We start from the raw sequence: 23,687 nt of genomic DNA, 5'->3' as shown, positions 1-23,687 counted from the left end.
ACATACATACATTTATATATAACAAAAAATAATTAAAAACATCACTATATATATATATATATGTTAAATTTTATTTAATTCATATTGTTCATATTCGTCACTTGCAGATAAGTAAGTACTTGCTAGTTGCACATATTTGGGTGCGTTTCTCTTTTTCATAAAAAAGTTGGTATATAATTTACGTTTGTTTTTATATGCTTTGTAAATAAATAATAAAACAAGGAAAATAACATACAATATTATGGCTACAACCAATGCTTTTTTCCCATTTTCTCTATGTGCTTGACTTAATTCTAAGCTTTCTTCATTTAAATTGATCATAAGAAATGTTATTAACAAAAAGGCAACACTTGCTGCATCAATCAAAATAAGTATATTAAGAAACATGCTCATTTTATCTCTACTCTGTAATTAACATATATATATATATATATATATATATAAGATTTCTCTTCTCTGACGTTCCCTAAATGGATATTTGGATTATTATATTATGTATTTATTTTTCTCAAAAATAAAGATCACACATATATATATATATATATATATGTATGTATGTATGTATTTATGTATATATGTATGTGTGTTATGGCTGATTTATGTATAACTTAAAAAAAAAAAAAAAATATATATTTATAAATATATATAATAATTTCTTAGTGGTATATGAAATTTGTTCAATTCCAAAATGGGCTTGAAAAATAAACATAAAACTATGAAACATATACACATATATATATATATATATATATATATATATAACTATATATTGTTTATTTTTCAGCTTATGTTGGAGAACAGTTTTTCAATTTGTTCATTAAAAACTGCTGAACGTATAGGCATATCAATATCATAAAAAGGATTCTTCAGTATGATATCACTATACAATTCATATACCCTTTTCAAATATGTATTCATCTCAATATTTAAGTCATCTTTGTGAACTATAAATATTTTGATACCTGTTAATGTATCGTAACATTGAATTTTAAAACCATCTCCTTCAATAGTTTCTATGCCTTTTTTTTCTAATGATTGAAATATATTCGTTTTTTTCTCATATAATGAATACACATTAATTTTTTCGGAAATGGTTGAAATTCCATGTAACATAGAAGCAAGTCTTATTTCTTCATTACTATTTAATTTTATTTCTTCACTGAAATGCTGAAAAGAAGTTTTTATAAAATATTTGATTCTATTAAAAAAATAAAAATAAGGGTATAAATTATATTTTCAAAAATAAGCAAACAAAAAAAAAAAAAAAAAATTGAACAATTAAACAATAAACAAAAGCATTAGTAGAGAACGATCGCTCTCAAAGTTTCATGCAAAAAAAAAAAAAAAAATAAATAAATAAATAAAAGAAAATATATATATATATATATATATATATATATTTATTTATTTATATATATATATATATATATTCATATAAATAATAATTTTTTTTTTTTTTGGTCATAAAATATAAAATTTTCAAGGTAAAAATTTTTTTCTTTTATATTTTCTGCATATATAGAAACAAATATTTGAACCATTTGATTATATACAAACACAACCATAAAACAAAAATAAAATAAAATAAAATAAATGTGTGTACATATTAAATGTAATTATTTAAACATATTATATAATTATATATATACATATATATATATATATATATATATAATACCTTTTGATAAACTAAAGTACCATGTTGGTTGTTGACATAGAGAGAATACATTTTACTTTATTAAATTAATTCCTGCTTATTTTTTATTGAATATAATTATAGGAACATAATTATACACAATTATTTTATTTTTCAAAATTCGTTTCTTCCCTTTTTTTTTTTTTTTTTTTTTTACGTACACAATAGAAGAAGAAAAAAAAAATCACATAAATGAAATATTCATATTAATTCTTAAGCCATATATTTTGTTATAATTTTAATTATTAATTTTTCTAAGTAAGAAGAAAAATTAAATAAATAAATAAATATATATATATTATAATAATACAATGAATAAAAAAATTAATATATTATATATATATAATATTAGGGTTAAAAATTGTTATATTTTATAATTTAAAAAAAAAAAAAAATAATAAAAAAAATAATTATATATATTTATGTAAGTTATATTTTTATTTCCTTTTTCTTTTAAGTAGAAAAAAAAAATCAAAAAAAAATTTAAATTAATAATAAAAAATATATATAAATAAATAAATATATATATATATATATATATATTATATTTATTTATTTATTATTTCTAAATATAATATTATTTTTGAAATAATCCAGAAATGAGGGACTTTTTTTTTTTTTTTTTTTTTTTTTTTTTTTATTGAAATTATATGTAAATAAACGTATTGACAAAAATATTTGATTATTAATAAATAAATATAAATATTATATATATATATATATATATATATATATTTATTTATTTATAAATAAAATAATTTATATATATATATATTTATATATAATTATTATATGGGCAAATAATAAATTTTTTTTTTGAAGAAATCGATTATATATATATATATATATAATTAATATATATTATTATAATATATTATTTTTATTAAATTCACAATTTTTTTATAATAATATTAGAATTATAGCTTCAATTTTATATACTTAATATATATATAATATATATGATATATAGCACGTATATAAATATATTACTATACATAATAAATATATATTATATATATATATATATATATAATATACATTTCATATATATTTTATTTTTCTGGGAATTTATATATATAATATTATATATATTTTCTCATTTTAGTTTTATTCTTATTCTTTTTTTTTTCTTTTTTTTTTTTAAATATTTAAAAATAATATTATATATGAAGGCATTCATAAATAATATATAAATTTCTTTATTTGTAATTCTAAAATAAGGAAACTAAAAAAAAAAAAAAAATATAATAATATATATATATATAATATTTTAAATGTTAATTTTAATTAATTAAATAAAAAAAAATAATAATAATAAAAAATAAATAATAATGGATATTAATAATATTATGGAAGAGGTACAGGCCATTAAGGTTTTGCCTCATATGATGTTCAATGCTTCTAAACTTAGTAAGAATAAATAAGCAAACAAATATGTAATACGTAATATGTAATATGTAATATGTAATACGTAATACGTAATATGTATTATATATATATTTATTTTTATATATATATATATTTTTATTTATTTATTTTAATTTTTACTTTTTAGAAGTATTAAGTGATTATGTGAATGTAGCTTTTGAAAATAACGAATATTACGATAACGATGTCATGCTAACTTTGTTGAGATTGTTTTGTTTATATCCCCATTGTTATGATAAAGATATAATTAAGAAAATATTGATATGCGTTTTATATAATATAAATAATGTAGATATGAATATGTATATGAGTTTAATAAATTCAAGTTTATATGATGATAATATAAAAAGTGTTATATATATATATGAACTAATTAAAAATTGTCAGTATAAAAAATTATGGAATTGTATAAATAATAATATAGGTAATGAATATAATAATTGTGATTATTCATATTTAAAGAATGATAAGAATTTTATTTGTAATATTAGAAAATATATTTTAAATACCATCTCAATAAGTTTTGAAAGTATATATTTAAAAAACATGTCAGAATATTTAAATATTCAAGACAATACACAACTTGAACAATTTTTAAATGAAAATAAATGGACCATTAAAATGATTAATCACAAAGGAAAGGATGAACAAATATGTTATAATGGAAATATAGAAACGGTTCAGAATAAAAAAAATATAAATACTTATTTTACTGAGGATAATATAGGATCCTACATAACAAAACTTAACCATTAAATAAATAGAGAATTTGTAGGAGGTATTAATTAAAAATGTGTATACATATATATTAAAATATATATAAAATTGGCTTATAATTATTATTTATCATATATTTATAAGAATATCTTATATTTATTTTAAATATTTTTATATTTATCCATCTATAAATTTTTTTTATTTTTTATACTTTATTTTTTATTTTTTATATTTTATATTTTTTATTTTTTATTTTTGTGATATTACATTTGTAATTAATTTTTATTTATCATAATATTAATATTTATAAGGGAGGAAATAAAATCATAAAAAAAAAGAAGAAAATAAAAAAAATAATGAGCTAGCCAAAATATATATATATATATATATATATATATATTATATATATGTAAATTTTTTTTTTTTTTTTTTTTTTTTTATGATTTTATTTCCCTTATTAGCTATTTAATATTTAATGAGAAACCTTTTGATATTTTTTAATATTTAGACTTTGATAATATTTTTTAATATTTAATAGAATTATAAAAAAATAAAACATATCATAAAATTGTCCAAACATTGAACAATGTAGTATATGCATATATTTAATTTATATGTATGTAACTTTTTACTTTTGATTTTTCTTTTTAATAGTCTTACATATATATATATATATATATTATATGTATGGACAAGATGGTTTTTAAATAAATATTTAATAATAATGTGATGACGATATTAGAATTAAATAATAAAAGGTGGATATCATAAAAAGCATACTCGTATATATGTTATAATATATATATATATATATATATTTTTGTAATAAATTTATATTGAATCATCATTAGATATATGAGGGTTTATATTTCTTTGAGGAATAATTAAAGTTTCAAATAATTTTATGAAATAAATAAATATATATAAATATACATATATATTGTTTCATGATAAAAAGAAAGAAAAAAAAAAGAAACAAATTGATGGTATATATAAATAATGTATGTTGGGTTTATCATATAATATTACAAAAGTAACAAATTTTTTAAATTAAAAATTTGTTATAGAAATAATATATATATAATATATATTATATAATAATGTGTATAAGTCAAATTCTAGCTTTAATTAATATTAATTTTTTTTGATATATTTTATTTTTATTTTCTAAAGGATTCATTTTTAAATAATAATAAAAAGGTATAATAAATAATATATATATATATATGTGATATGTTTCATTTTGTAAGGTTTTTTATTTTTTAAAATAAATTATTGTTCTTTCAATAAATTTGTGAATTTTTGTTAAAATGAACAAGCTCTAATAAGGCTAACAAAAAAAAAAAATATATATATATATTATTGATATTATATATATTTTATATATATATATATGTATATAATATAATGGGCTTAAACTTTGTGAGGTATTTTCATTTCTTTTCTTTTCTTTTCTTTTCTTTTTTTTTTTTTTTTTTGTTTTTTTCGTTATATACATATATCTACATAAATAAAAATTATGTTAAAATATAAGAATGTAAAATATAAAAAAATCAAAATATGAAATGATAAAAATTAAAAAAAATTAAAAATTTTTTACTTGTACACTCTTACCTTTTATATAATTATATTACATTTGTTAAGAATATATAAGTGTATTTATAATATATAATATATATATATATATATATATATATATATATTATAATAATAATTTTTTAAAACAAATTTATAAAAAAAAACAATAAATAAACATATATATAATAATATATATATATAATATATGTTCCTTTAATTATTATTTTTTCTTCGTTTTATAAGAAACATTATATATATAAATAAAAATAGCAAGGTTAAAAAAAAAAAAAAAAATAATAATAAAAAAATAAATAAATAATAATAATAAAAAATAAAAAGAAATGTATCTATTAAATATACAATACTGATGATGAAATATATGTATCATTTTGTATAATTTATTTTTATTATATATTTTTATGTTTTTATATATTTTTAAAAATTTTTGCTACTGAACATTTATAATAATTATGTTATATATATATATATATATATATGTGAGTACCAAATTAGTATGTAAGAAAAAAATATGAACAATACGTTTAAGATAAATAAGAAGCGAAGAACAGTATACGAGTCATATAATATAATAAATATAGCTAATAAAAAACGATACATGTGTAATGATAATAAAATGGATAACGATAATAATATTATTAATGAAAAAAAATATTTTAATAATTCATCTTCAATAAAAAATACAGGAAATAATTATAAGAATGATAATATTGATAAATCGTATGATATGTGTGAAAGAAGAAGTATGATGGATAGAGATGAAAATATATATAATAATAATTATAAAAATAAAAATAGAAATAATTATAGTAATAAAAATAATTATAGTAATAATATAAACCATATGGATAATAGAAGAAATACTTATAAGGGAGATTTAGATGGAAGAAAACAATATTTAAGCAACAAACATTATGAATCAAAAAATGATAATGAGAATTCATATAATTTAAAAAAGTATAATTTTAATATCCCCCCGATTAAATATAATAATAATAATAATAATAATAATAATAATAATAATAATGATAGACAGAATATAGATAATAACATATATAAATTTTATGATGATAAAAATGAAAAAAAAAGTAACAAAACACATTCTTATGGTAACAACTTTAATAATGAATTTAATACATTTAATGATCCTAAACAAAATTATATGTCTAATGAATCACATAATATGACACAAGATGGTCACCCCATATATAATCATAATAATAATAATAATGATGGTAGAATAAAAAATAGAAAAGATATATCATTATCATCGTATGGTTATAATAAGATAAGTAATGATAATTTATCAAAGGAAAATACATCATATATAAATCAATATAATAATAGCGGTGGGGCAAACAGACATGTAATCAACGCACAACATAATAATAACCAACATAATAATAACCAACATAATAATAATTTTAATTATCATAACTATAAAAATGCTAAACCATATCAGGATAAATATAAGAACGGAGATTCATTTAAATTCTCTGCATACAATGCAGAACAACATGATAATATGGATAAAAATTATTATCAAGATATTCACAAAAATAATATGAAGCATAGTACTAAAGGTGATACAGCTATTTCTTTTAATGGTCAGAAGGTGTTTGGAAGTTTTAAAAATAAGCAAATGAAAGAAAAAAGAAAATTCTTTAAAAATAAAGAAAGGGGCTCATCTATTAATCGTCCTGGTATGCATAATAATAATAATAATTATAATAATAATAATAATAATAATTATTATAATAATTATAATAATCATTTTTGTGATGATGCGGAAAGGAGAAATAATAAGAATGAAAACTGGTGTGAAATAAATTCAAATGAACTATATGAAAAAGATGGTGATATGCCTATATATAATGCAAATGAAAATTGCAACTTAAAAAAAATGATTTATAAAAACGATAAGAAAGAAAAGGAGAAAATAAAAATATTATTAACAGAAGATAATGTAAACAATGTTCAAAGTAATATAGAAAAGTTATCCATATATAAATCAAGGAATGAAATAATAGAAATGATTGAAAAGAACGATGTAACATTTATAAATGGAGAAACTGGTTCAGGAAAATCTACGTGTGTACCTAAATTTTTATTAGAAGAAAATATAAGAGAAAATAAAAAAATAAATATTATAGTAACTGAACCAAGACGAATAGCATGTATAGCATTATCTAAAATATTATCAGAGTTAACAAATGAAAAATTGGGTCAAAAAATAGGATATAGAATATCTGGAGAATCATTATATGATAGTGAAAAGACTGTAATAACATATATAACTATTGGTTATTTATTTAAATTATTTTTACATCATAAAAATATGTATAAAAAATTTACACATGTTATAATAGACGAAATACATGATAGAAGTATATTATTAGATATTGTATTGTTGTTTATCAAATTATATTTACATAATAAACAGAAGGATGAGCAAATGTTCAAATTAATTATTATGTCTGCAACAATGCAAAGTAATTTATTTTATTCATATTTCGAGCACCCAAATATTAAAATGGGTTCTATATTTATAGGTACCAAAATTTTTAGTATCGATACGTTCTATATAGAGGATATAATAAACTACACAAGATATGGTAGTAGAAATATACATGATGAAAAAATAAATGATGAAAAAATAAATGATGAAAAAATAAACGATGAAAAAATAAACGATGAAAAAATAAACGATGATAACAAAAAAAGTTGTGATGACAAAAAAAGTTGTGATGACAAAAAAAGTTGTGATGGTAATAACAATTTCGTTAAAGAAAGTGTTATCGATTTCATCCTTCGAAGAAAAAATTGTAATAAAATAAACTTATCAAAAAATTCAGAAATGTTATTATATAAAATAAAGAGTGAATATGACAAAAATATACATATGTTTAATAATAATAATAATAAATATTGTAATGATAAAAATAAGGACTTGGATGTCGATGAGATCATTCCAGCAAATGTCTTTTCTAATATATCTAATCTATGTTTAGAATTGGTTTATAATTTATGTTTGAAAGGAGATAGTGTTATTATATTTTTATCGGGAATGCAGGATATAACGGATATGTATCACCAATTAAGCATGATCATAAATAATAATATGGACAATCCATCCAATAGTAATATTAACATAAATAATGGGAATGATGCGAATGATGCGAATGATGTGAATAATATGCACAATATGCATAATATGCATAATATGCACAATATTGCTAACCAGTTGACATACCATCGTACGGATATCAAAATACACATTCATATGTTACACAGCTGTTTATACGATAATACCATCCATAAACTTAAACATAACGATACAGATATTAATATATTTTTATCCTCAAATATAGCAGAGAGTTCTATTACCATACCAAATGTTAGATTAGTTATTGATTTTTGTATTCAAAAGAATATCGAATATAACGATAAGAAAAAAGCACATATTTTAGTAAAAAAGTGGATTAACAAATCATCTATGGAACAAAGGAAAGGAAGATGTGGTCGAACATGTCATGGGATCTGTATTAGAATGATCAGTAAGAATTTTTTGAATCTTTTAAGAGATCATAAAATATCGGAAATATATACACATAGTTTACATTTATTATATTTATATATATTAAAAAGCATGTCTGTATTAAACGGATTAATTAATAAACGTAATGAAGTTGTTCATTGTGATAATACAAATGTATATAATGTAAAAGAAGTAAAAGATCAAAAGAATGGAATTTGTAAAAATGAAATTTCACATTCACATGCAGAAAACAAAAAATTAACCATATATGATGTGTTAAGTATGATTATCGAAAAACCATCTAAGGAAAAAATTAAAAGTACACGTTATGAATTAGAAAAGGTTAAAGCTGTGATCAAAATAAAAGACAAATTAGTTATATCCATTATCGGTCAGATAATGATTCGTTTTAATTTAAGTATAAATTTGTGTAGACTTCTATTATATGGGGTTCTATTAGATGTGACCTTTGATACCATAATCCTTATAGGTATATTAAATACGAATGATATATTTCCAAACATTAATTTGTATTCATCAAAGAATATTTATTCCTATGCTGTATCATTAGAAATATGTTCTAAACAAAAAGCTTATTTTGACGGGAATACATATTCTGAGCCGATCATGTTAAGAAACGTGTTCTTAGAATGGTTATGTGTTTATTTATTATATGTACAAGGTTTAAAAAAGGAAAATAAATTCCATAGAAAAGAATTAAAGACATATTATATGAATACATGTTCTATTATGAATAAAAGAAATCATGTTAATTCCAAAAAACTTTTGTGTGTAATAAATAGTGTAGATAATTTATGTAAAAAAATGTTAAAAATGTTGAATAAAAATAGTAACGCATATAAATCATGTGTATATTTATTGTATCTCTTACGAGGTGGTTCAGATATAAATTATAACATGGGAAATAATAGCAACAATAATAATGATAATAGTGGTGAAATAATAAATGCAGATGGTATTACTCCTAATAATACACACATGAACGAAATTAATGGTATGAATGTATTTAATGTAGTAACAAAGTATTGTCTTTTTGATTATTCTAATCAAAACATTTATCTAAAATTTTTATTTAGTTTATCTTTTACACCTTTGTTTATACATGGATCCCCAAATTTGCCTTTAAGAGATTTAAATGAAGGAAAGAAGAAAAGTAAAAAATTAATGAATGTATTAAATTTTATGATAGATAATAAATTAGATGTAAAGAATTGTATATATTTTAGTGGTGTATATATTCCAGATATCAATATTTTAAAAAGAGCAATATGTATAATGTGTCCATATTTATCTTTTGATATATATGTGAGTAAAAATATTTATTACGTATACTTTCATAATAATAATTATCATAATAATTATCATAATAATATTCTTAAGGGTGATGATTTTAGTTATTATAATAAAACCATTTGTGACAAAGGAGATGCTGATATGAGTGTTAATTCTTATCTTAATCTTACTCAAGAAGGACATGATACCGATGGAATCACATCATTCGGAGTATCACCCCTCATGAACAATAATAATATGTATGGTAATAATTATATTCATAATAATGTGTATTATCCATGTAATGGAATAAACAATTATTATAATAACAATGTTGTGAATTCACAAAATAATTATATGATGAAAATGATCATGTCAAATTATTATTCTGAATCATTTTTAAATTTAACGAGTGGGAAAAATTATCCAGATATTATAGAAAAAATAAGAAATAAATTATTATATAAATATAATAATAATGTTGAAAAATCTATTTTTCATAATTTTTATAATAATATCCTTAATTTAATACAACCTGTTAATGCAATAGTACCTGTGTATTCAAATAAATATGATGAAATTAATAATGCTTCTATATGTACAAATATTATAAACATGTTTTCGAATGGAAAATGGATATTTACCATGCCATTATTTAATCCTAATAAAAGGAAATGTGAAGTGAGTGAATATTTTAATCATAAATATGAACTGAAAAAACCAAAGCATTTATTTTTAGTAAAGTGGATGTTTTTAAATACAGATAATTATAAAATAAAAAAAAACAAACAAAAAGAACATGTAATGGATACTAATAATGCTCTTGTAAATAATAATTCTTTAGGTAAAAATGTGAGCAAAAATGATATTCATAGGGATAATATAAATGATTATTCTTTGAACGACCAGGAGGATCAACAATACAATAAGGGATATTACTATGATGATTATGATGATTATGATGATTATGATGATGATGATAATAATGATGATAATAATGATAATAATAATAATAATAATGATGATAATAATAATAATAATGATGACGATTATTTAAGTAATGTAAAAGTCGAGAGTGATAATAATAATACTCATCAGAATAATCCTGATGGGTATGAAGGTAATGATTCAAGTTCCATGTGTAGTGATAATAATAAAAAATCGAAACAAAAAAAAATGAAATGTAATTTGAATTTCAGATCAGTACTTGGATTTTTATCCATGTGTCCATTTAATTTTGATACAAAAAGAAATATATATGATAATCAAACTGCAGATATATATGCTGTATGTTCAAGTATTGATTATAGTTATACGAATGATACTTATACATGGGTAAATTATGTTACAGTGCTTCCAAATAAATATTTCCTAACTTTCTTTTTATCATCCATTCCTTATCATGATAATGTAATTATTCAAACAAGGACAAATCTATATACGTCTGATATATTATCTATAAAAATATTTGATTCAAAAGAAATTATTTTAAAAAATATGAAAAAAATGAAACATAAAAATAAAACAAATACAACCAATTATTATGATACTAATTCGACAATCAATAATCCAAATATTACCAAGCATGATTTGTTGAGAGTAAATTATCTTCGTTATGTCATGTCCAAATTATTATTATCCTTAACTTTGTCTTTTAATCGTCAGGAAATCGAGCAAAACACGCAACCTCTTAAATTAAGTGAAAAGAGTAAAAGGAAAAGTGTCATAATTAATAAGGATGGACCAAATAACGACAACAGGGTTGATGCGAATGATAAAAATGTTAATGGTAATGATAAAAATGTTAATGATAATGATAAAAATGTTAACAGTCAAGATAATCAGGGTAACCAAAAAGACCATTTTGATGATGAAGATGAAGAATATTTTAGTGACGAAGATATAATGAGTGATATAGAAGAAAATAATATTTTAAAGGAAAATCTCTATTTAAAACAAATAGTTATAAATATGATTGAAGAAAATAATATGGATTATATAAATTATAATAAATATAGTATGGATAATATGGACATAGATGAACATTTTAATTTACAATATTTATATGAGGATGAACATTTTATAAATCTAAATGAAAAATGGTATAATAACAAAGGAGAAATTTTAATGAATACATATGATTATTTATATAACTCTTTAAAAAATGAAAATGATTATAATCAATATAATAACAATAACAACAACAATAACAATAACAATAATAACAGTTCTTATATGGTTAAAAATATAAAAGAAAAAGCTTTAAACTCCTTAGAAGCTGTTAAAAGTAGTTATCTAAATAATAACTTTTCTGTACAAGTACAAAATACAATGAATGCTTATGAAAGAACTAATTCTGAAGATTTTCTCTTCTTTCAACCAATAAACATTTCTCCTATTAAAGAAGCAAATTACAAATTAAGGTCCATGTATTATAATGAAGTAGCACCTACCCTGGACAAATTTAGGAGAACAAATCGACAAGTGTAAAAAAGGACATAAATATATATATATATATATATATATATATATATATATGTGTATATATGTGTGTATGTATATATTTGTGTATATATTTATGCACATATGGATGATAGCTACATATTTTTCGTATACTCTTTCATTTGATGCACAATTAATATTTGACTATATATTTATTATTATTTTATTTATTTTTTTATTCGGTTAAAATTTGCTTTTTTTTTTTTAGAAATAAACATTTTACTAATATAACCTTATTTTTTAATGTATTTAAAAAATATTGTTAATTGTTTATAGTGTTTTATATATTTAATTTTTTTATAATAAAAGCAATGCATGGCCGATGGCCCATGACCCAAAGGGTAGTGCATACATATATCCACACATATATATATATGTATGTATGTATGTATGTATGTATGTATGTGCATCCTTTTGTATATTATTTCAAATGACACTTAACAAATAAAAAGGAACAGAAAAAGAAAAAAAAGAAAAGAATAGTATATTGTTCTATATATTTATGTATTTCCTTTTATTTTCCTATATTTTTGATTTTTTGGTTTGTATGGATCGAAATATTTAAAAGTATAAAATATAAAAGGTAAAAATATAGGAATATTAAAGTAGCTACAAAATGGCTAACTGTTATTTTTTTTTATTATTTTTTTTTTTATTTTTTTTTTTTTTTTTTTGTGTGTGTGTATGTATGTGTTCAGGTAAATAGCTATTTTGAAAAAAAAAAAAAAAAAAAAAAAAATATATACATATATATATATATATATATATATATATACATATATATAACATAGATATAAAGTAGATATATCACATATATATGATATATATTACATATTTAATAATATTCCAAAAGTATAATCCTATGAACCCTATTTTCTTTTCTTTTTTTTTTTTTTTTTTTTACAACTCATCTGTGTCAAAATCAAAAGTATTTGAATTTTGATCATTTTGGAAATTAACAGGTGGTTGCGCTATATCTTTGATTTGTTCATATAAGTGTTTATTTTGATCATTAATTTTTAATTTATCTGCATTAATTGTATTTACGAAATCATCATAATCATCATATTCGTCATATGGTTCGCCATCATCTTCAAAATTTGATAAATTTTCCATATATTCTTCATAATCCATTGGATTAATTGCATCTTCTTCTATTTCAGGACGTTGATCAAAAAAATCATTTTCTTCATTCTCTTGATTTTGATAGTTTCCCATTTTTTGTTGATTAAAATTTCCCTGCATATTTGATGTATGGAAATAATTATTTGTATAATCCTTTTGTTTTTTTAATTGATTCATTTTTTCTTTTTCTTTTTTGGCCTTTTCATTCTTTTTTTTTATTTTTTGAAAATAAGGATGTCCTTCGATTTCTTTTTTGAAAAATTTATTTATATCGAATAATTGTTTGTATTTACCACTTTCTTGCATTCTATTATAAATTTTTTCATTCATTTTTATGACATATTTTGTAGTGTCTTCATTTTTATCTATATTATTAGTAGGTACACTTGATTTTTTCACATCGGTAGCTTTTTCTTTATTATTATGATTCTTATCATCCTTTTTTTCTTTACCCGTTCCTTTTTTGTTACGTTCCATAACATCATCATCAACGCTTTCAACCATATTAATAATATCATCTATGTTTTCCATATTATCCACATTGTAATTATTATCATCACCTTTTATATTTTCATCATCTTTCACATTTTCATCATCTTTCACATTTTCATCACCTTTCACATTTTCATCACCTTTCATATATTCATCACCTTTCACATTTTCATCACCTTTCACATTTTCATCACCTTTCACATTTTCATCATCATTTACATTTTCATCATCATTTACATTTTTGTCCCCTTGAGTATTATTTAATTTTTGTGGGTTCTTTGATTTATTCTTTTTACTGTTCATATCAGCATTGTGCTCAATTTTGGTGACGACTTTATTTTTTTCATCATACATATTTACATAAAAAAAGTAATGGAATACATTATCTATCATATTTTTATGATTTCTATCTAGATAATCAACATATATGTCTTTATTTTGTTCTTTATCATTTCTATTATAATTTACTAGATAATTAAAATACATATCTCTTGATTCTTTGGTTGTTCTATTTTTATTTAATCTATGATATGTAATAGGTACAAGAGTATTAATATATTTTTTGTTATAATCAAGTGGGGAGTTTTGAAAATATCCTTCAAAGTTTATGGCTAAAATTCCTAATTCTTTAGCCCATTTCCCAAATATCATATCATCCATTGAGGAATTTGTTGATGGGCATGTGCATTCTTTGCATTCATATATTCGTTTAGCTGTTTCATCATTAATTAAAATACCAGCACCTCCAGTTAAATAATCATAAAAATATTCATTTGAATTTGTAGAAAATGTATTATATGAATATCTTCTTCCTAAGTATATAGGTATGGATTTTGCTTTATTATTATTATTATTATTATTATTATTTATTACATTTACTTGATTTTTTTCAATATCTTGATGATTCGTACTATCATTATTTTGTTTATTACCCACGTGATGATCATGATCATCATCACTATCATTATTTTTATGTTTTTTTGATAGGATACCACCCTGACAATATTTAGGAACATAGTCATATTTCTTCAAGGTTTGTATAGTTTTGGCAAAGGTATCTTTCAAATAGGAATAAAGAAATAAAGTTTTTTTTGGAAAATTTTGAAGAAATAAGGCTTCATTTTCTTTAACAAAATCATAAGATTTGATATATTTATCATACATATATTTTTTAGAATGTGAACAAGTATTTAATGTTAAATTTGTTACATCTATTAAATTTTTTACATTAACAAAAGTATCATCATCTGCAATAAAGAAATATTTTTTTTCTGAATTTTTCATAACATATTCTTCATAATAATAATATATCATATGTTTTAATTTTTCACATAAGCCTTCTTTTGATGTTACTTTAGAATTAAAATATAAATTATCATATTTTTGGCTTTCCTTATCAGACATATAGATAATATCTAAATCTATATTATCATTTTCTAAAGCATTTTGTAAAAGGGAATTATTATAAAATCCAAATGTATTTTTTTCTTTTAATTTATTATCATAGTTGAATGTATTGAATATTATTTGTGTATTTTCTTTATTATCATATGTATTTTTAATATGTGGAATTCTTTCTTCTTCTGTATTTATACTTGTTTTTATACCTATGAGTATATTTTTATGTGTTACTAAATTTTCATGTTCTTCTAATAAAGTATCATATTTATAATTAATACGATTAAGTTTCATTTTATATTCTTCAATACTATTAAAATGTATTTCTTCTGTTTCTTTTATATAATGTTTTAATTTTATATCGTTTTCTAAATTGATCATATGATATTTATCATAATCCATTAGGGATTCATGTTTTGATCTTATTGAATAGCACATACATGTAGATATTGGATAGAACACATTAAAATAGGAGAGAAGTAATTCGGCAATCGCATCTTCACTATAATTATTATTATCATTATTATTATCATTATTATGTTTGGTATTTCTATTAAGGTTTTCATTACCTTCAGATGATGTTTCTTCATGTCTAACATTTTCATGGCCAATTTTTTCATATTGCTTTTCTTCTGTATTCTTATTATAATCTTTAAATAAGTTCAGCACTTGATAATATTTATATATTTCGAAATTATTAGGATCATTATCTAATAAATGAATATTTTGTTCTTCGTTTAAACATACATTTTCGGAATGTGTTAAACGTACTCTTAAATTTTCTTTTATATATTTTGTAACTTCATAAATATAATCTATATGAATAGATTGATCCTTTTCATTATTCGATAATAATATATTAGAAACTTCATATATATTTTTTAATAATGTTATATCTAATATAATACCACTATTTAAAGAAGGAAATAAAAAGTTCTTATCAAAATTATAATGATGAATTACTGATGGTATATCATCATTAAAACCATATCCTATAAAAAATCCTTTATATTTATTAACCTCGTCAGTTTTTAATATATATTTATCATTACTATCATTATCATCATCATCGTTTAAGAAAAACCTTTTTTCTTTTGTAATAATCTCTTCTAATAGTTCATGTACATCGATATCATCATTATTATTGTATAATTTATCCGATGGATTGTACAAATCATTCTTATTATTAAAGTCTTCATTATCACCATCTTTAGAAAATTTACTATTATTATTATTATTATTATTATTATTCTTATCTTTGATCTTGTTCAGTTTTTGTTTTTCTAGCTTCTTCTCTTCAATCTCCTTATTATATTCTTCCAATATTCCTCTGATATCCACATTACCCTTTTCATATATGTTCCCATTATATATATATTTGTTCAGCTTTCTCAAAAAATATTCAAAATTTAAGGGATGAATACGTGAAAACGATGTACCTAAAAATATATATCGAATATTTTTATTATCATCTTCATTTTCTTTTATATTCTTATAGGTATCAACAAGTAAACGAAATATTGAGGAATAATTCAAGTTCTCAAGATTTAATAAACTCTCATCCAATGTATATAAATTCTTATCTACATCTAAATCAAATAATAAAGTATGAAATAAATTCTCACTAAAACTTAAATCTACTATGGGCTCATTCAATATAATAAATTTGGTTCTTTTTTTAATATTCTTAAAAATCCTTTCCTTCACATTGTTACACGCTCCAAGAACCACAAAAAAAAATAAACAAAAAAATATAATTCCAACCTTCATTTTAATAAACAAAAATATATAAAAAAAAAAAAAAAAAAAAAATATATATATATATATATATATATATATTAAATTATATGCATATATGAATACTACCCTTTCAACAAATATTCACATATATATGAATATATTTTTCATATTCTTTCTCTTTAAAATAGAAAAAATTTTAAATTATCCTTTAAATTTTTATTATATTACGTTAGTGTAATTATATATCATTAAATATTAATGTCACAGAACATTAATATATATATATATATATATATATATAAAAGATCGAACAAGTTTAAAACAAGAATAAACAAGATTAAGCAATAGTAAATTAAAAAAAAAAAAAATAAATAAAATAAAATAAAATAAAATATTTAAAAAAATAAAATTAATAAATTATTTAAATATATATGTTAAAATTAAAAAATACACATTTTGTATTCTTTTTTTTTAAAGGTCTTTATTTAATGAGAAAAGGAGAAATTACAATTATTTAAAAATTTTTTTTTTTTTTTAAATGATATAATATCGATATTAAAAAAAAAAAAAATATATATATATATAATATATATAAATTAATTAAATATACACACATATATAAATATATATATATATATATATATATAAGTAATATCTTTAGTATTCCCTTTTTTTTTTTTTTTTTTTTTTTTTTTTTTAAACGATATGCATATATCGATATAATAAAAATAAAGAGTGTATAAAAAAATAGAGAATAGGTCTATTCATATAAGCGTAATAAATATATTTATAAGCACACACTAATAAACACACACATATATATATATATAATATATATTATACATTATTTTATATATTACTCTTAAAAAAAAATTGTTAAGCCCTTTTTTCAATATGAAAAAAATATATATAAAAAAAAAAATATATACATACATATATATACACACATATATAATATATATATAATATTATATACATTTATGTGTTTATGTATCAACTTTTTAAAAGAAAAAAATTAAATAATATAATATAATATAAAAAAAAAAAAAGAAAAATCATTCATATAAACTAATCATTTTAAAACATTCAAAATGTAAACGTTCTCGGCACCTCCGGCTACGGTAAGTATATTATATCTCAAAAAATTCAAATCATCAATCACACTTTTTTTCCTTCCTAAAAAGAAAAAAATAAAATATAAAAAATATAAATACATAATAAGCATATTTATATATATATATATATATATATATATGTGCACACTTTTGAAATTATTGAACATTCCCCTGAAAATTTAATCATATGTTCATTTATCATTATTATATATATATATATATATATATATATATATATATGTATGTATTTTATTTTATTTTATTTTATTTTTTTTAATTTTATTTTTTTTAATTTTCTTGCCTGGTATTGAATAAATGATCTTATATTTTTTTGGTCCTTCTCCATAGTAGGAAGTATTATTAGCAAGCACAGGGTTTATATCACAAGAATATGTATTAAGTGTTTCCCCTATACCTTTAGTATTGTTATCTATTTTTTCTTCTATATGCATTAATCTTTGAAATGTTTTATTTAATCCATGTGTATTATATGATCTTAAAAGATCAAGATATGTCAACAATTTACAAATAATTAAACCTTCGATTTTGTTTTTACTTTTAATATACTTATTTAAACAATGGAAATAAAAATAATTATCACGATAAAACATTTCTACACTTAAGTTTTGAATAGATTGTGGAAAAGATTTTAATATGTTAATATTTTCTTGAAGGAAACTTTTATTTTGTTTTTCATCTTTATATGTTTGTTTTATATTGGATTGAATTTTTATATTGTTACTATCATTTTTTGGTATATAAATAAATTTTTTTCTTATTATATTTTCTTCAAGGAAGTCATTATTTTGTATATAACTATTATTATTATGAAAATCATCATCATTATTATTATTATTATTATTATTATTGTTGTCATTATTTTTATTTTTATTTTTATTATCACTTGATATATCTTTTTCATTTTTTATATCTAAATTTGGTGAAGAATAATCAGAAGTAAATATTTCTTCTATAAAATTTTCGTTAATATATTTACACTCCTCTTCAAAATTTATATCATTATTTTTTTCATATTTTTCTTTTAGACTTTTCAAATATCCATTACATTTATGCTCATTTTTTTTCATAAATTCTTCGTTCTCGATACATCCAACAATATCCACATAACATACATCCATTTCATTTTTTATAATTTTATTATATTTTTCAATCAAATATTTTTGAAACGTAGGTATATCTATATTTTTTATATTTTCTTTTAAGGTAATCCAGAAATCAATTGATTTTATTAGATCTTGTATACTATCATAATTCTTTATAACTTCAATTACATTTTGTAAATAATGTGATGTTTTTTTATAATTTTCATTTTGTTCTTTATTTTTAGTATTCAAAGATACATACTCCTCTTCTCCAACATTTTCTTTATTTATAATTTTCGATTCTACCTCTGGTAATACCACAAGAATAATATTCTGACCAACTATATATCCTTTTTTATTGTTTTCCCATGAACCTTTTTCTGGTACATAAATGAGATATTCACTACCATCATATATTAACACATTGCGACCTAAACGTTTATTTCTTAAAACATAATTTTTATATAAACCATTTGAATACACATGATTTTCTTTATTCGAGTTACTATAATAATTATTACTGTTATCAATAAACTTTTGTACACTGTCTAAATATTTTTTATTCTTTTCATTCTTTATAAGCATATCATATTGATATATTATTACGGTACATGGTTGTGAACATATGAGGTCATCTAATTCTGTATAACTATTTATTGTATATATATATTTATCTTTATAAGCCTTTTTTAATGCTTTATTTTTATTCATGTAACTTATAGGAATATTATTTATTGATAATGGACGTGCTATTTGTAAATTCGTTATATTATTATAAAATAAAAAAGAATGACTCAATGGAATACTTATTTTTCTAATATCACAATTATTTAATCCTCGGAAATCCAAATCTAAATAATCTAATAAAGCTAACATATGAACTATAAAGGAACTATGAGAAACCATCACAACATTATACACACCTTTCTTATTTTTCGGTTTTTTTACCATCTCATCATTCATTTTTTCATCGTCCACATATTTATTATTTTCAACAGTAAAATCGTCGTCGTTGTCGTACTCCTCCTCCTCCTCCTCCTCTTTTATATTATTCTCATCAAATTCTTTTTTTTCATTATCATCCTTCATTTCAGCTTTTTTTTTTTTTTTTTCATTTACTTTACCTGAATTGTTCAGGTTATTTATCACTTTATTACCTTTATTTTCAAAAGAATTATCATTTTGGCTAGCTGAGCAAAGTTTTTCGTTTTCCACATTTTCATCAATATCATTAGTACATGTTTGTGAATTGATATTTTCAAAATTTTTATTATTTATTTCTTCTTGTTCGTTGATTTTTTCTAATGATGCAAAATAATTGATAGCTAATGCATGTATTAATTTTAAGAATTGTAAACATCTGCAATAGACTTGTTCGGATGTTTCTCTAAATTTATTTCCTGATAAGGCATCAGTTTCACCAAAGCAAATAAGTTCGTAATCTTCAAAATTCTGATCACAGAATTTTTTAATATCTGACGTTTTTGATCTTTGATCACTATAATAGTTTCCTGCAGTTTCTCTGACAGCTTCATAAACAATAATATTTTTTTTAAAATTCAGGAAATATTTTGTTGTTTCAAGACATCTTCTTAAAGGTGAAGTAATAATAACAAAATTGTTATTTTTTTCGAAGGCTCCTTTGGCATGTTCATTAATGCGAAGATTATTATAACTTTGATTATTATGTAGACTATTACTATAAATATTATGATTATTATTATTGTGATTATTATTATTGTGATTATTATTATTGTGATTATTATTATTGTGATTATTATTATTGTGATTATTATTATTGTTATTATTATTATTATTATTGTGATTATTATTTATATTTTTAGTGTTATATTTTTGATGGTTCGTGTTAATGTCACCTGTTTGTTCATCCTTACCATGAACAGATTCATTATACAACTTGATAAGTTTTTGATAAAGTTTATTATCTTTCGATTTGAGTTGTTCACACTTAATTTTCCCCTCTTCACTAGCTGGGCAATCAAAAAAATCTTTATTTCTATAAATCATATCTCTAGATATCGTTGAATTTTTTATTACTTCTGTATTATGTAAAGCTTCCATATGTCTCACTAAATAAATTTTAATGACATAATTTTTTTTTAATATTCTTTGCATATATTTTCTATTTTTTTTTAAATAATAAGCAATTTTGTAATAAACATCTCCTATCATGTCATTATGTTTATTATTTTTTTCAATGCTTGTTCTTTTTTTTTTCTTTTTTGTTAAAATATAATCATAATCCATTTTATTATAATTAATTTTGTCACGCATATTATTTAATTTTGTATTATTAGATGGTATCCTATTATTAGCATATTGTGCTTTTACAAAACTCGCTTTTTTTTTTTTATGTCCAATACTTTCTTTGTTATAATAATTAAATAATAAATTCTTTTTATTACTACTTTTGTTATATGTATATTCCTCATCATATGAATTATATTTATTGTATAAATTATTATTGTTATTGTTCATATAATGATCCTGGTTATAGTAATAATTTTTATAATATTCTTCCTTTTTAAAACTTCTACAATTATAATTATCCATTCTTTTATTATTTTGCATTATATGTAATTTATTATTATATTATTTATATATATATATATATATATATATATATATATATATTTAATGATATGATAAAATTATACTGTTGATACTTTTCATACGTATATGTAAAAACATAAAAAATAAAATTTGTTAAATGTACATTTTATAATTTAAATATATATATATATATATATATATATAATATGAACGGTAAAATATAAATTTTAATGTGGTATTTTTTTCGTTAACAATTTTTTTATACTTACATAAATTATTTTTATTTATATATATATTATTATTATTATTATACATAAGAATCCATATATATTACTACTATATATTATTTATTTTTTCCCCACATTTTCAGGGCTCTCCATTTAATATGTGAATATATTTATTTTTTATTCTACGTTGATGTATAAAAAGTATAATCCTGTGGAGGATATATTTAAAAAAAATTAAGAAAAAAATTATAAGGATTTTACAAATGATAATATATAAATATTATATATATATATATATATATATATATTATATATATTTTTTTTTTTTTTTCCTTTCTTTTGATTATATATAGATACCTGTTATAGTAATAAATATATATATATATATATATATATATATATAATATCTATACATAAAATATATATAAACATGAGATGCATAAAATAAATGTTTTTATTATTTTATATTTTATAATATTACTGGTATAGGTAATAAAATATAATTGTATTAGATTATGGGTACAATATCAAAAGGTTAAGTATTTATAAAAGGGATATAATAATTTATATAATATAATATAATATAATATATATATATATATATATATAATTATTTATTATCTTCAATGTTATAAAAAAAAACATTCAAATTAAAATAACACGGTTATTTTTTATCGTGTATTATATTATATTATATATTTTTTTTGATTTATATGTAAAAATATAAATATGTAGGAAAATAAAAATAAAAAGAAAAAAATATAAACATAAATATAAATATTTATATATTTATATATTTATATATTTATATTTATTCAGTTTTGTTTTTATTACAATTTCCTTTTTGTTCTTTTTTTCATATTATTGTGCACTTAAACGTAAAAAAAAAAAAAAAAAAAAAAAATGTTCAACATACACAAGATATTCTTGTATTTTTTTTAAGTTCCTTCCCAACAAGTTATAAGGAAAATAAAATAAAAAGTGTAGAAAAGTAATATTCGGGAAAATTATGTATAATATTAAAAATATATATATATATATATATATTTATTTATTTATTTATTTTTTTTTATTTTCATATTCTTTTTATTTACAAGATTGTTGAGTGTCTTACAATTTTGAGCGTTTATGTAAGTGTAATTA

General features: G+C 19.5%; 6 protein-coding genes across 6 annotated transcripts; 2 read left to right on the top strand and 4 right to left on the bottom strand.

Moving 5' to 3' along the window:
- Nucleotides 1-63: 63 nt before the first annotated feature.
- PF3D7_0310800 (conserved Plasmodium protein, unknown function) lies at nucleotides 64-393 on the bottom strand (the record flags this gene model as incomplete). Its single annotated transcript, XM_001351145.1, has 1 exon — nucleotides 64-393. One exon carries the CDS (start codon nucleotides 391-393, stop codon nucleotides 64-66), a length of 330 nt encoding a protein of 109 aa, XP_001351181.1.
- A 387-nt stretch (nucleotides 394-780) lies between these two features.
- Nucleotides 781-1,729, bottom strand: PF3D7_0310700 (trafficking protein particle complex subunit 4, putative; the record flags this gene model as incomplete). Its single annotated transcript, XM_001351144.3, has 2 exons — nucleotides 781-1,167; nucleotides 1,679-1,729. 2 exons carry the CDS (start codon nucleotides 1,727-1,729, stop codon nucleotides 781-783), a joined length of 438 nt encoding a protein of 145 aa, XP_001351180.1.
- A 1,298-nt stretch (nucleotides 1,730-3,027) lies between these two features.
- Nucleotides 3,028-3,880, top strand: PF3D7_0310600.1 (eukaryotic translation initiation factor 3 subunit K, putative; the record flags this gene model as incomplete). Its single annotated transcript, XM_001351143.1, has 2 exons — nucleotides 3,028-3,106; nucleotides 3,252-3,880. 2 exons carry the CDS (start codon nucleotides 3,028-3,030, stop codon nucleotides 3,878-3,880), a joined length of 708 nt encoding a protein of 235 aa, XP_001351179.1.
- A 2,068-nt stretch (nucleotides 3,881-5,948) lies between these two features.
- On the top strand, nucleotides 5,949-12,758 carry PF3D7_0310500 (ATP-dependent RNA helicase DHX57, putative; the record flags this gene model as incomplete). The annotated part of the gene is made up of 1 exon (XM_001351142.1): nucleotides 5,949-12,758. The coding sequence occupies one exon, from the start codon at nucleotides 5,949-5,951 to the stop codon at nucleotides 12,756-12,758; it is 6,810 nt and encodes a 2,269-aa protein (XP_001351178.1).
- A 912-nt stretch (nucleotides 12,759-13,670) lies between these two features.
- Nucleotides 13,671-17,555, bottom strand: PF3D7_0310400 (TVN-junction protein 1; the record flags this gene model as incomplete). The annotated part of the gene is made up of 1 exon (XM_001351141.1): nucleotides 13,671-17,555. One exon carries the CDS (start codon nucleotides 17,553-17,555, stop codon nucleotides 13,671-13,673), a length of 3,885 nt encoding a protein of 1,294 aa, XP_001351177.1.
- A 1,042-nt stretch (nucleotides 17,556-18,597) lies between these two features.
- PF3D7_0310300 (phosphoglycerate mutase, putative) lies at nucleotides 18,598-22,335 on the bottom strand (the record flags this gene model as incomplete). Its single annotated transcript, XM_002808573.1, has 2 exons — nucleotides 18,598-18,701; nucleotides 18,942-22,335. The coding sequence occupies 2 exons, from the start codon at nucleotides 22,333-22,335 to the stop codon at nucleotides 18,598-18,600; spliced, it is 3,498 nt and encodes a 1,165-aa protein (XP_002808619.1).
- Between the last annotated feature and the right edge of the window lie 1,352 nt (nucleotides 22,336-23,687).

Source organism: Plasmodium falciparum, assembly GCF_000002765.6.
Source record: "Plasmodium falciparum 3D7 genome assembly, chromosome: 3".
NCBI lineage: Eukaryota > Apicomplexa > Aconoidasida > Haemosporida > Plasmodiidae > Plasmodium > Plasmodium falciparum.
The sequence above is the reverse complement of the archived record's forward strand: the minus strand, read 5'-3'. Positions and strand labels throughout refer to the sequence as shown.